This window comes from Ciconia boyciana, chromosome 9, assembly GCF_034638445.1.
Source record: "Ciconia boyciana chromosome 9, ASM3463844v1, whole genome shotgun sequence".
NCBI classification, from domain to species: Eukaryota; Metazoa; Chordata; class Aves; order Ciconiiformes; family Ciconiidae; genus Ciconia; species Ciconia boyciana.
Window position 1 is genome coordinate 3,702,736 of NC_132942.1, and position 12,701 is coordinate 3,715,436.

General features: G+C 52.2%; 1 protein-coding gene across 5 annotated transcripts in view; it reads left to right on the top strand.

Annotated features, from left to right (window-relative positions):
- The window catches only part of JADE2 (jade family PHD finger 2), an 82,174-nt gene that overhangs the window by 43,142 nt on the left and 26,331 nt on the right, over positions 1-12,701 (top strand). For all 5 annotated transcript variants that reach the window (XM_072872066.1, XM_072872067.1, XM_072872064.1 and 2 more), the window contains 2 exons: positions 1,164-1,333; positions 12,152-12,363. In XM_072872066.1, the coding sequence (XP_072728167.1) occupies positions 1,164-1,333; positions 12,152-12,363 (382 nt within the window). The remainder of the gene's footprint in view (positions 1-1,163; positions 1,334-12,151; positions 12,364-12,701) is intronic.

Consider the following 12,701-nt stretch of genomic DNA (forward strand, 5'->3'; position numbering starts at 1 on the left):
GTGAGCCTCTCCATCAGCCCCCATGGGGAGAAACAACCCTCTAACGTCAGGGGGGGCAACATGAGGTTGATGCTGGCGGCTGTAGCCGTAGGTCGAGTTATTTGACTCAGGAATCCAAACGCATAGGAGGTTGCTGCCACCAGGCTGGTAGTAATACAAGGCGGGGAAGGAAGAAAGGAGCCACACAAAGTGGAAAAATGGCTTAATTTCTCATGGTGCGAGGGGGAACTGCAGAGCTCTTGAAAAGCAGGCGTGTTCCCGTGGAGAGCCCGGCACAGAGCCGCCCACCCGGTGCTTCCCTGGGGCTGCTCTGCAGCGTGGAGCCGTGCGGGGCGCAGGCTGGTTTGTACCGAAAAGCATCAGTGGGTGTTTAGGAAAGAATGAGATGCGGTGGCAAAGCCCGCATGCGGCACTGATACCGTTTCTTTTTTTCTGAAGGGATTGGTGTTATGCCACCAATCTGCAGGGAAGAATAGCGGCAGATGGAGACACAGGCCAAAACCCAAATTCCTGATTCCCAGACCGCTCCTTCCCCTCCTGATCGCAGTCTGAGGCGGGTGGGCATGGTGCCGCGTAGGAAGCCAGCCCAGCAGGAGCCGGAGCCACGCCGCCGCGCTCCCATCTCCCCACAACACTTTTCTCTGGGACACTGGGAAAAGCGCAAACTCCCGGCCTGTGAGCACCAGGCATCTGTCACAAAGGTGGATATTTCTCTGGTTTTAATGATTTTTATCTCTGAAGACCTCAAAAGCTTTTTACTGTTTTGTTGGAGAAAAAGATTAATGACGTTTTCATAAGTTGGTTGTGATATTGAGGATGTCCAGCCTTTTGCAGCTGGTTTGAGGTCCCGGGAAGGGGAGCTGGCAGCCGGGGTGTGCTCAGCATTTTCTGAAAATCAGCTGGTTTTCATGCATCCCAACTCAAACCATCACATAAAGTGCTCAGACCAGCAGTCTCTGGGAAAGTGCTTGTGTCCAAGTTGTGGTCCTCAGAGCATCCGAGGCACAGGAGACGACACCGAGCTCACAAAACCCCTTTGATTTTGCTGGGCTTGCTTTCCTTCTTTGAGTCAGGTTTGTACACGCTATGGTCGCACCCTCCATGGCAAGACACGGGATACTTTTGCGAGTTGTAGCTCTCAACCTCTCCCCCTTTTCTTCCAGGATCATACCCCAGCTGGAGAACTCGCCTTCACAGGTTTCACCAAGTAGCCTGCCTGGCTCTGAGATTTCGGAAGCTACGAGGACTTACTTGCAAGGAGTGAGCCGCTATGACCTGGACGAGCTCGATGCTTGCTGGTTGGAACTTGTTAATATGGAGCTGAAGGAGATGGGTGAGTATTGCTGTTGTTTTTCTCCTTGCCTGGGCATCCCAGAGTGGGCATTCAGTCTTTTTAAGTAATCACGTGGAACAAAAGGCCTTGAAGAAGAAATTTTTGTTCAGGCTCTCCAAAAGAGATCACACGGATTGCTGCAGTGCAGGATCTTGAGTGCGTTTCAGTGAGCATCACTCACGTAGGGGTTTTGGGACGTGGCCCAAGACAAACGGGGCAAACCAGATGATGGTAGGAGCAGTGCAGCATGCCCCGTGCAGCAGGGCTCTGGTTTGCAGAAGAACCGATAGATCCAGATCACTCATGACCCTGCTCTGATTTCATGACCATCGTCATCTCCTGCACTCATCCCTGCGGCACGTGTACTGCAGGAGGAGGTGTTGGTCAGGATGGGGGTGTTGACCCTGACTCCCCTTCCTTTGGCCACATCTGAAAGCATTTCTCCAACGTTTCTCCAGCTGTAGCCAACTGGGCAGATGGAGTCAGAGGAAAGAGGATTTCCTAGTCAAAATGTGTAATTCTCAGAAATGCTGGTCCTGGGTTGTCTCTCCTTTCCCTGGTGTCTCTAAATACCCCAGCATAACGTTTCCTGCATCACTGCTGTTATATCACTGCACATTCTTAAAATCCATTAGTGCATTCCAGTTGAGTGCAAGTACCTGGACTTGGAATTTGACCATTGGCACTAGTGCTTATCATGGTCTGCTGGGCAGATTTGTTGGCACAGACGCGTGGGTGTGTAGTCCTGCCAGACCGTGGAGGGATTTTCCAGTCCTTGTTAGGTAAGGGTTGCTGTGGTGTGGCTGCTGCTACGCAGGTAAGAATAACAACGCAATAAAACATTCACCTCGTGAGGTCAGTGAAAGCTGAAACATGCCTGCATGAAGCATTACTCCCCGTTGCAAAGGTCTTTCAAGGGTAGGACAAGGTATGTTCTTCTGATGTGCTCATGATTTACAACCAAATTTTGTTACCGTGATCTCCGGGACCTTGAGAGTTGTAGAGGCTGCTTTTAGGGTTTGGCTAATTATCTATTACACGTATCCTGTATATTGGATTTCCCATAATCTCGGTGTTGTAGAGCCTGTAGTATCACTAGCAAATCGCAGTCAACTTTGCCCTCATTAACTGGTCCTGTATTAGCAGCCTCAGCTCTGTCATTAGCACACCCAGGTTTTGAGATACTGGCAGCCAAGGTCAAGTCCACGGGCAGAGCAGACGGGGCTCCTGGGCAAAGCCGAGTGCTCGGTCCCGCTCGGGTGCCTTGCAGAGGATCCACCCTTCCCAACGCTGGACAGCTGCTGTTACTGCAGCAAGAAAGCAGCTTGTACCGCACCGGGCATCCTTTTGACTCCACCGTGCTTTCACTGTATCTCCTGCTGCATTTCCCTCGCCGTCTTCACAGCTGGGTGGCCATCAGAGGTGTCTCTGGGCTCCAGAGAAGGGTTGTCTCTATTTCCACTTCCCCCTTGTACCTATTTCGTAAGTCTCTAGAAAGGCAGCGGGCAGAGATTTGGCTTCTCCAGCTCAGTTGGGTTAAATTTGGCTCGCTTTATTATTTCTTCGAAGTATCAGGTTACAAATGCAATGTCTTAAATGGCTTTCAGATGTGGAGCTCCCGTGCTGATGGATAACTGGAAGGTTGAGATGAGAGGGGTGCCGTCGGGGCAGGGATGCCCCTGCCCCCAGGCCAGAGGGGAGCTGGCTGTCCCCTGCGGCTGCAAGCGGCTTGTCACCTTGGGGCTGGCACGTGCCAAACCCGCGTGTGTTGGGGGAGAGAGGTGGCTTCGGCAGCAGCGCTGCCTTGGGAGCCAGTTGGATTTAGGAGGGGAGCTCGAGCATCATCACAGCCATATACCCCTGGTAGCCCTGCTCCTTGCAGGCGCGTTGGGTGGGCTGGCATCGCAGCATCCCGGCGAGCCCGCCCTGAACCCAATGTTGGGACACAGCCGGTGCTTTGCCACTCACCCTCTGTGCAGTTTTGAGCAAGCTGCATTTTTCTTCCTCCAGCTCCTTGTCATTCATCACGGTTTTCAAGGATAGTCTTTAGGAAGTATTTGTACAGCACTGAGCTTGATGGGACCACAGTCCCTGTGGAAGCCCCTGAGCCCTCCTGCCATAACCAACTATAGATGGTAATAACGAGCCCAGGGGATTTCAGCAGTGGTAATGCAAAGAGCCTCACTGTCCGTCAGCTGATTCTCCAGCCCATTTCTGTTGCTGTTGCTGTGCTGTAATTACTGGCTGAGCCTTAAATATGCTGGGGAGAGAGTAGCTTTGAAAACCAGCGTTTGGTGTGTGAAATCCACTGCGGATACGGCTTCAGCCTGAAGGATTCTGGTATCTTGCCCCATCCCCCAGCCCTCCCCACTTCTCGATCAGTGCGAGGGGTAGTGCATTTTTTCCAGTGACTTGAAAGGGAAAACATGTGGCATGGATTAATAACCCTTCCCCGGCACGGCGGGGAGCCGGGGGTCTGGCAGGTAGGGAGCGGGACGGGTGCTGGCTGCAGGACCACGGTCGCATCCCCCCACGCCGGCCGTGCCTGGTGCTGCCCGGGGGGCTGGACCGCGGAGGCTGTGGGGCATCAGGGCTGCGCAGGCAACGGGCTTCTCTGGGGGATGCGTTTTCCTGCCCGTGGAAGTGACGGGCTTTGGGTGGTCGTAGAGGAAAGCTGTTGCAGCAAATCCATCGCTGCTCACCTCCTGGGCTGTGCCGGAGCGGAGGCTCCGCTCCCTCTGCTTCCCATATGGGAGAAGCCACGCAGCCGGGCGCAGCGGGGATGGGCCGTGGAGCTTGTGCCCTTCGCCACCCAACGCAGAAGATTGCCACCTGCCTAGGTTGGTCTGAAGGCAGGCCATAAATAGCGCTTTCTCCCGGAAGCCCTCGACATTAATGACATACTGAGATTTCCAAACCAGCTTTGCTAATCTCTGAGATCATTAACGTGACTTAACTGGAGAATTGCAGCCTCTCCTCCTATTCAGAGAAGTCGGGAGTTATCTCCCAGCGTCAAGAGATATGCAGAAGTTTAAATTCCTCCTGGGTGTTTGGCTGAGCTGTTGTCACTGGGCAGTCCAGGGGCACAATGTGTCATTCCCAAAATATTTAATGACAAAGAAGGAGCCTGATCTCTGACTGGCTCTTGAGGAGCCGCGGGGAGGAGAGCTGGAAAACACCTATGAGATCATCCATCTCGCTTTGCCGTTAGCGCAGCGTTGATCCACGTAGCACATAGCACATGCCTTTTCCAGTCCTTTTTAGGTCACCCCAGGGATGGAATTTTATCACCGAGATCAGATAAACCTCCAGATACCTCCAGCTCTCTGCTCTCTGCCGGCTCCTCTCCCAGTTAGGTGGAATTGCTCCGAAAAGCAAAAGTTTTTCACGTAGAACAGCTTTAAATAGTTTTAAACCCACCAGTAAGATGCCTCAGTGGCTGTTACTGTACTCAGTAGAAATGTACTGTTTAAAGAACTTCTGTGCGCGAGAGATTAAATCAATATTTAAGCATGCTTAAATGTTTTATTTGTTGCTGCTGCAATATGAGATAGTAAAAAAAGTGGGTCTGAAGGAGTCTGAATGAAACCCTGAACCAAATTTATGTGTACGCCACTCCAGGCAGCACAGGCCTTTCCTTTTAGAGGAAAATCTTCATTTTTATATTAACATTTTATGCTGTATTTTGTGATCTCCACTAAATCCAAGGCTATTGTAAGAGCAGGGCTAGAGAGACTTCAAAGACCAATGCTGAAAGATTCCTTTGCGGTGATCGGCACTTCATAAACACACAGACAATCCTCAAGAAATTGCTAAAAACGTCGCCGGAATCAATTTTGCTGAAGGCAGAGTCGAAGTTTCTAAGTATTCCCTTGACTTAATCCATATGGTGTATGCTGCTCACATATGCCCACCACAGCTTCTATCTTGGGAGCTGGAGATGTTCCTGGTATTTTATGGCAGGAACATGCAAAGGTCACATTTATTGCTTTTGAAGCTCCAGGGGGAATTCATCACTGCATACTTGAGATATGTCTGTGTACTAATGAGATGATACCTCCCTTGGCGGAGGTGAGATTGGTCAAGTAGACGTGGAATAAACCGAAGTCGGTGGAGTAACCCCGGGGAAGATGTGCTCAATGGAGCAGAGGCTGCCATTAAATGTACGCTATGGAGAGCGGCTGCTTGCCTCTCGGGCAGCGCTGGGAGTCCTTGTCCAAGGCTTACCCCCACGTCCCACCACGTCCTTTTGGGATTTGGGGAGCCCCCTTTCCCCCCCGAGGCAGCACATTGGCACTCCCCGGGCAGATTTTGTCCCCACGCGGCTGCCACCCACCCATGGGTGCCCATCACCATCACCAGGCTCCATCCGCTGTGCAGGGCCACCCCAAAATCTGTCGTTTGAAGCTCTTCCATTATTTTAACGACTTTGGGCGCGATTCCCTGCCGTGCTGTGGTGGCAGAGGCACAGCCCCATTCCCCGCCGGTGCAGCCGGCCAGGGACCGCTGCACCCCGATGCAGGGGAGCCAGGGGCTGCCGTCCCCCCGCAGGGATGCTCCCCAGCCCCGGCTGGTGGGAGGATGTGCAGAGGTCTGTCCTCTTTGTAGTGGCATCTGTTTCTTTTAACCACCAGCCCGGCTTCCCCCTTTTAAGTGTCTTCCCCCCAGCCCACAGCAACGGCCCTTCCACCACCTTCCCCCCCATGCCCCCGCGTCCAGGCTCACCCTGCTTGCCGCTCATCGCTTGAGAAAGCTTAGCCCATTAATAATTCAGGGTCTGTTTGTTTGGATTTTTTTTTTCTTCTTGTTTTGAAGAAATCCTGCCAGTTTGGAGCTGTTTTATAACATGTCTGTGCTGCAGCCCACAACAAACATCCGCGCGTAGCCTGAAATCTTTGTTCTCCGCCGAGATCATAAGCTCGTTGCACAAGTAATCATTTCAGCAGCGGACCCGTTTGGTGCCTGGATAGATGAACCAGCAAATCCTGGTATAATACAAGCAAGAGATGTATTTAATAGAGGTACCGATGTACAGTGTAGAAGTATCTTGGGAACAGATTTAGGGCTGGAAGCTGTTCTCAATTACATCGGCGTTGATCTGGATTAACACCGTTGGTATCAATGGGAGGAGGATTCGCCTGAGCTGCCCGTAGGCCTGCCCGCATTGCACGGGGTGGCTGAAGGGAACGGGAGGAGGAAGAGGAATAATAGTTCGAGCTCAAATAATAATCCAGGCTAATTTTGTGTGAAAACAGCCTTGGCCTTTAAGCTTATCTTTAAGCAAGGAAATCCAGAAATATTTTCAGGTGGCAGTTCCTGAAGTTGTGGGCAGAGGTGCCAACACCGTGAGCCTCTGGAAGGGAAAGCTGAGCTTATTTAGCTCCTTATAGAAACAGATACTGCAGGAAAGATGTGTTAATGTATAGGTTAGCAGGGCTGGAAATCAGCGGGAGAAGCTTTAGACATTTTGCCTCCACGCTTTTCGGCACAATCATTTCTATGTCAAGCCGTTGTTTTGCTATTTCCATAAATTCCTTGCGGTAATTGCAGTAGTTTCCAGCGATATTCAAGAGTTTTGCTGCTGGATGGAGCGAGGAGGCTTTCATCAGAAGTGCTCCAGGACAGCTCTGTCAGTGCCAAGCATTGCTGGAGAGAGACAGCAGCTTATAAAGTGGCTTCTAAAACATTTTGTCATCATCTTAAATTTGAGCAATAATTGATGTTGGTGGGTGGCAGAAAGGGTGATAATTGGTTCCTGTAAATCTTTTAAGTGCATTAGCAGGCTGGGTTTGTAACAAAATATCTAGAAGTTTCACTGCGGATGCTCAGCTCGCGCAGGTTGCGTGCTGCTGTTTGTTTTGTTGGTCGCACTTTACATTAAGGTTCTGTTTATAAATAACATTGATAAAAGATTAACGTACAATGGCCACATCTCCCAGGCCATGTGTGCCTGCTGGTGCTGGGTTAGAGTGGCTGGGGGAGTCCCCGATAGTCTGGTGTGGCGGGTGGGTGGTTGTCCGTCATCCCCTGAGCTTTGCAAAGGATGCTTGGGACAGGACCCGGGATGCCCAGGGGAGCACCCAGCCCGGGGCAGGGGTGCCTGGTGTCCCCGTGGGTGCCTCGAGTGCGTGGGTGCTCAGCTCCCAGCTTTATTCAGAGGCAAATCGTGCTTCTCCCAAAGCGTCCTTCTGCGCAGCGGTGCCTAAACTCAGTTACAGCACCTAGCCAGTGCTTTTTATCTTCGGATCGCTTTCATTCTCCCAGCCTCCCAGGGGGGAAGGATCCTTTGCACGGCTTGGCAGAGGCAGAGGCCCAAGCAGGCGGGTTTGAAGGGACTCGCCCAGGGCGAGCTGGAGAGATGGTCTTTGAGCTGGAAGGAGATCTCAGGAGCCCGTGGTCCCCGTGCCGTGCGCCAGCACCCCGTCCCGTCAGGGAGCTGGCACCCTCTCACTCTCAGTTGTTCAAAGATATTAAGAGATAAGCCTACATCATCTCACAAGTGCTTTTCTTTTTTTTTTATGAAAAAAACCCCAGTAATTTTGCTTGTTTATATATATTTTAACTGAAAAGTAGACTTCAAGGTTTATAGCTTGTGAATCAGCTAATGGCACAGCCTGCACCCCTGATGACTGCTTGTTCATGAGCTGTTGCGTCTCCAGGTGTCTTCCACAGGGTAAAAGAATTTATTGTTTCAGTAAATTGATTTTAGTGGAGTGCAGTTTAGTCAGAAATAGGGCTCCGTTTTGTGAAAGGTGGCTCTCCAGCTATTTTTTTCTCCCTGCGCAGTGAGTCGGCTCACACCACGATAAGGAGTAGCTGAGAATTCATTTAGCAGAAGAATATTGCTCCTTCATGCCACATAAATTACGATATTACAGAAATAATTATAACGGAGAGCGGCGTTGTGTAAAGGAATGTGCTTGGTGGTTCTCCCAGACCCGGCTGCTGTGGCTTCGTTGCCAGCCCAGCGATGCCAGCTCTTTTGGGATAAAATATTTAAATTCTGTGTTTCTGCTGCGGTATGGGCAGTTGCTCTGAAGTTTGGGGGAGCTGAGGGGCGTGGGGTCAGGCCGGGCACCTCGGGAGCCCCCCGGGGATAACAGGGATGCTGGGTGGCTGCGGAGCTGCCGGCATCGTGGCAGACCCTGACGGCAGAGATACAGGGAAGGGTTTTCTGCTGGGAGCAAAGTTCAAACGAAAGGCTGGGTTCCTACACGTTTTCCCTTCCTGAATCAGATCTGGAGACCTCCTGCAGTGCATCATCGTCTGGCACCTCTTCTCCTCCTCCATTTCCGAAGCGAAGTCCCCCTTCTCCTCCGGGGAGTGCCTCCTTTGGCTGGGTACGTGCTGCCCGCCAGCATCCTGCTCTGGGCCGAGAGGATAAATAGCTTTTCTCCATCTGGGATGCAGTGGGAGGCAGCAGTCCCTGGGTGACAGTCCTTCCCACCCAGGGGTGATGTCGGGGGTGTCCGGGGGGCTGGGTGGCCACATCAAAACCCATCATCATTAACACGGTCAGTGTTAATGGGGAGAGGCTACGGGTGGCCTCCTGGAAGGGGTGATGGGACATGGAGCCTTTTACTCCCGTGTCAGTGTTTTGAACCAAATCACCGGTGATTATATTGGTGTGAAATTGAATTCTCACTTCTGCCTGTGTCCCTCCGGACAGAAACTATGGAGAAGTTTGCAGCTACGCTGCCCTTCTCTGTGGAGGCTCCGAAAAGCTTCCTTTTCTCCCCCACCTTTCATACAAGACCTTGGCAAACCTTAACCAGGTAAAAATACCTTTCTCTTGGTCAGCAGGTAGAGTCCACGCTCCTGGTGATGGTCTCAAACATGACTTACCCCCTGGATGTCGCTGGATTTATTCATTGCAGCCAAGATCAGTATCTGGGTCTTTGCTTTTCCTTCCCTGGGGACAATAACAGTGTCACTTGTGCGTGTACACAGGGAGCGTTTTGGTGGAGTATTTTTTTGTTTTTGCTATTTAGCTGGCCACGATCAATACAGATAGTGTTTTCGCAGCCAAAAAGATGACAATTTTATGAATGGAGTTTAATAGCACAAACTTTATATGATGCAGAAGGAGATAAATGGAGCACAAATGGAAAAAGCACTTCACCCCCAGGCCCCATTGTTTAGTGTTTCATAAGCGATTAATCGCTTCATCCCCATCAAGTGCAATTGTCAATTCAATAAGCTCCGAGGTATTCTGAATGGCGCTTGGCAAACGAATTCCTAATGTAATTACATCTAAATGGAGTGTGAGAGCGTGCGCGTGTGCGTGCAGGAGGGAGGGAGAGATCTATATTTTTCAGTGTAACGGTATAACAACTACATTGCATGTAGGCTGATAAGGAAACCCCGCTGGGGTGATGGTCTTGCTCCGGCGCAAGAGTTTTGGGATCGGCGGGGACTTTCTCCCCAGGGTTAAGCTGGTGACACCGGGGCATCGCTGTAGATGGAAAATGCAGGAGGTGGGACGGGAGCCGGTTCTTTCCACTCAAAACGGGAATGGTGGCGATGCCAGCGCGGTTCCGGCGATGCCAGCGCGGTCCTGACCCTGCGGGCAGGTCAGGGTGATGATTCCTTTGGAAACCCCCCTCCCTTTCCTTCCTCGCGCTGCCTGCAGCTGCCGGCTCTCTGCCTGGCCTCTCCCCTGAGCACAGGGCGGCTCTAGAAAGTGCGTGGGGAAAAGCACCGGGAACGCTTCAATGATAATTTTCCATTCCAGAAGAGAAGAGAGAGAGCAGAACCTGAAATGCTGGGAGAAAGGGAGTAACTCCGGGCTGATGCCTGCGCCCGGGATCATAGTCACAGACGTGGACTTGAAACGCTGACCCAGAGCTTATTTAATGCCTGCATGGAGTCATGGCTTGCAGCTCTCCATCAAGCAAGTGCAACACAGGTGGTGTGTTTATAAAGGGACACCATGAAGGCAAAAATAATGCTCTGGCTCTGTCTGTCACCCGCTCCCTGCCCTGTTGCATCCGACCGGCACGATGCCAAGAGCAAGCCGGCGGCTCCGTCCTGGCTCCGGTGCGTGGGGCTGGCTGTGCCGTCGTGCCAGCGCGGGATGCTTCACATCGCTGAGCCCCAGCGGCCCCCGGGCAGCCTGTGCCAGCCTGGGGCTCCGCAGAGATCCCGCGCTCGTTGCCGGGGCTGCTCGGTAATAAAACAGGTATTGTCAGGTTCCTCGGCGTGTTGCGGCACAGCAGCCCCAGCGCTTGAAAGGGCTGTGATAGGGAACAGTGTTGTCTGTCTGAGATGGTATCTCAGAATCGACACAGACATGTAAAATGCCAGGCTAGATGTTTGCAGAGACTTGTCAAGCCAAGGGAAACCGTGCCAATGCGAAACATTGGGGAAGAGCTTAAAAAGGCAGACAATGGTGTGTTTGCTTGCCGAGCTCGCCTACGGGTTGCTTTCCCCCTTGACAGAGTTTTTTCAGCCGGTCCGTGGCTGTCAGGGGAAGGTGCAGCCTCTGCCAGCATCGTCCAGCCGGAGGGGCTGGGACCGCTGCCCGGGACCCCCGTGCCCCATCCCTCCCCAGCCCCGGGGTCTCTCGGGGCCCCCGAGCTCATCCGGGACAGGGATGTCACACTGTGGCTCAACAGATGCCCAGGATGGCAAATTTCTCACTGAACATTTAATTAATAGCTGCTTCATACGAGTACTTCCTCAAGCCTTTTTATCCCCTTCTCTGCTTGTAAATGAGGTATTTTCTCCTGTTGCCTTGCCACAAGAAAGGTGGATGGCAGCGCGGGTCAGGCTTCTCCGCTGTCTGGTGCATTCTAGAGCATCCTGGCCGATATCACGGATAATATATTTAAATGAAATGCAAAGATTAAGTGCTTTTTATTGCACCTTGCTGGTATCTCCGTCCCCATCTCTGTGCCTTCTCCAGTGGTGAAATAGTGCTCACGGGGAGACGGGGGCTTAACCCTGCCTCTTACCCCTCGTAGAGAACCTCGTTCCTGCTGCTGACAGATTTTTTTCCTTCTTTTTTCCCTTACCTGGAGCGACCTCACGTTGCGTTTGTGGCACCGGCATCTTTGTGTGCGGGTGAGAGGCAGCACCTTTGGGAGCAGCGCTCAGCGTGGCACCGTCTCGGTGCTGCCGAGCTCCTGGCAGCAGCATCCCCCCCGTAACGGGGGTCCGGTATCCCGCTGCTGGAGGTTGCTGCTCTGAAAAAGCCTCTCCTGGTTGTTGGCCTCATATTGCTGGGTGTCACTCTGGAGAAACCTCTGGTAAAGCACCTCTTGTCACTTCTTTCCACTACAGATCCTGGTACGGGGGGAATAAAACACAACACAGCAGATCAGAGCCCACCCCGGCTCTGACCTTCTAAACCCAACCAGGAGAAAAACCCCCCTCATTTGTCCTCAATTTCAGCGTTTGGCTTCAGTTTTACAGTTCCATTTAATTGGCCTTAAAAGGGTCAATTTTCAGTCTTGACAATTAAAGCATTGACTTTGTATTGCCAAAGCTTGTCTGAGCCCTCGCTGCAGAAAGCATCTTTGCAAAACTTGTCTCCTTGAACATTTAAACTGTCAGACCTAATTATCCGCATTGCTTCAGCTGAATGGGTTTCTTCCCTCTCAGCCAGCAGCAATATTTTGTTACTGTCTATGAAACATAAACTGCATCCTGAGTTAGAAGCAGCCGTTTTCTGAATCGCCGCTCTTACCATCGCCACGGATTTGCCTCTTGAGTTGCAGTTTAAAATGCTCAGCCCTTTGCAAAACGCTCCCTGAAGGCGGGTGGGCTCCTGTGCCGGAGCTGCATCAGTGTCCTCCTCTGCCTTCTGCCTTGCAGAAAAGCCCGAGCTGGACGAGATCACCCTGGAGCGAGTGCTGGAGGAGCTGGAGACCATGTGCTACGAGAACATGAACATCGCCATCGAAACGGAGGAGGGCTTGGGCATCGAGTACGACGAGGACGTGGTGTGCGACGTCTGCCGCTCGCCGGAGGGAGAGGACGGCAACGAGATGGTGTTCTGCGACAAGTGCAACGTCTGCGTGCACCAGGTGAGACCTCGCCGTGGGGGGAGAGCGGCCGTTTTGGCCATCTGCACGTCACACCCCTATACACTCCTCTGGGTTCCTCCCGTCCCCACCATCCCCCTTTCCCTGAGCTGCTGTAGACCCCTGCTAAGCTTTTCTGATGGATTCCCAGCTCCTCTCCAGCGGAGCGAGGATAGCAGCAAGTGGAGCCTTGGACAGCGGGCAGACAGCAAACTTGCTTTTCTTACTTTCTTAGCCCCAACCCTTCACAAGTGCCCACAGAAATACACAACCAGAGGTTGAAAACTGCTTCCTGCAAGCTTGCTTTGCCCCCTCCTCCTTATTCTCTGGTCTCTGTGATA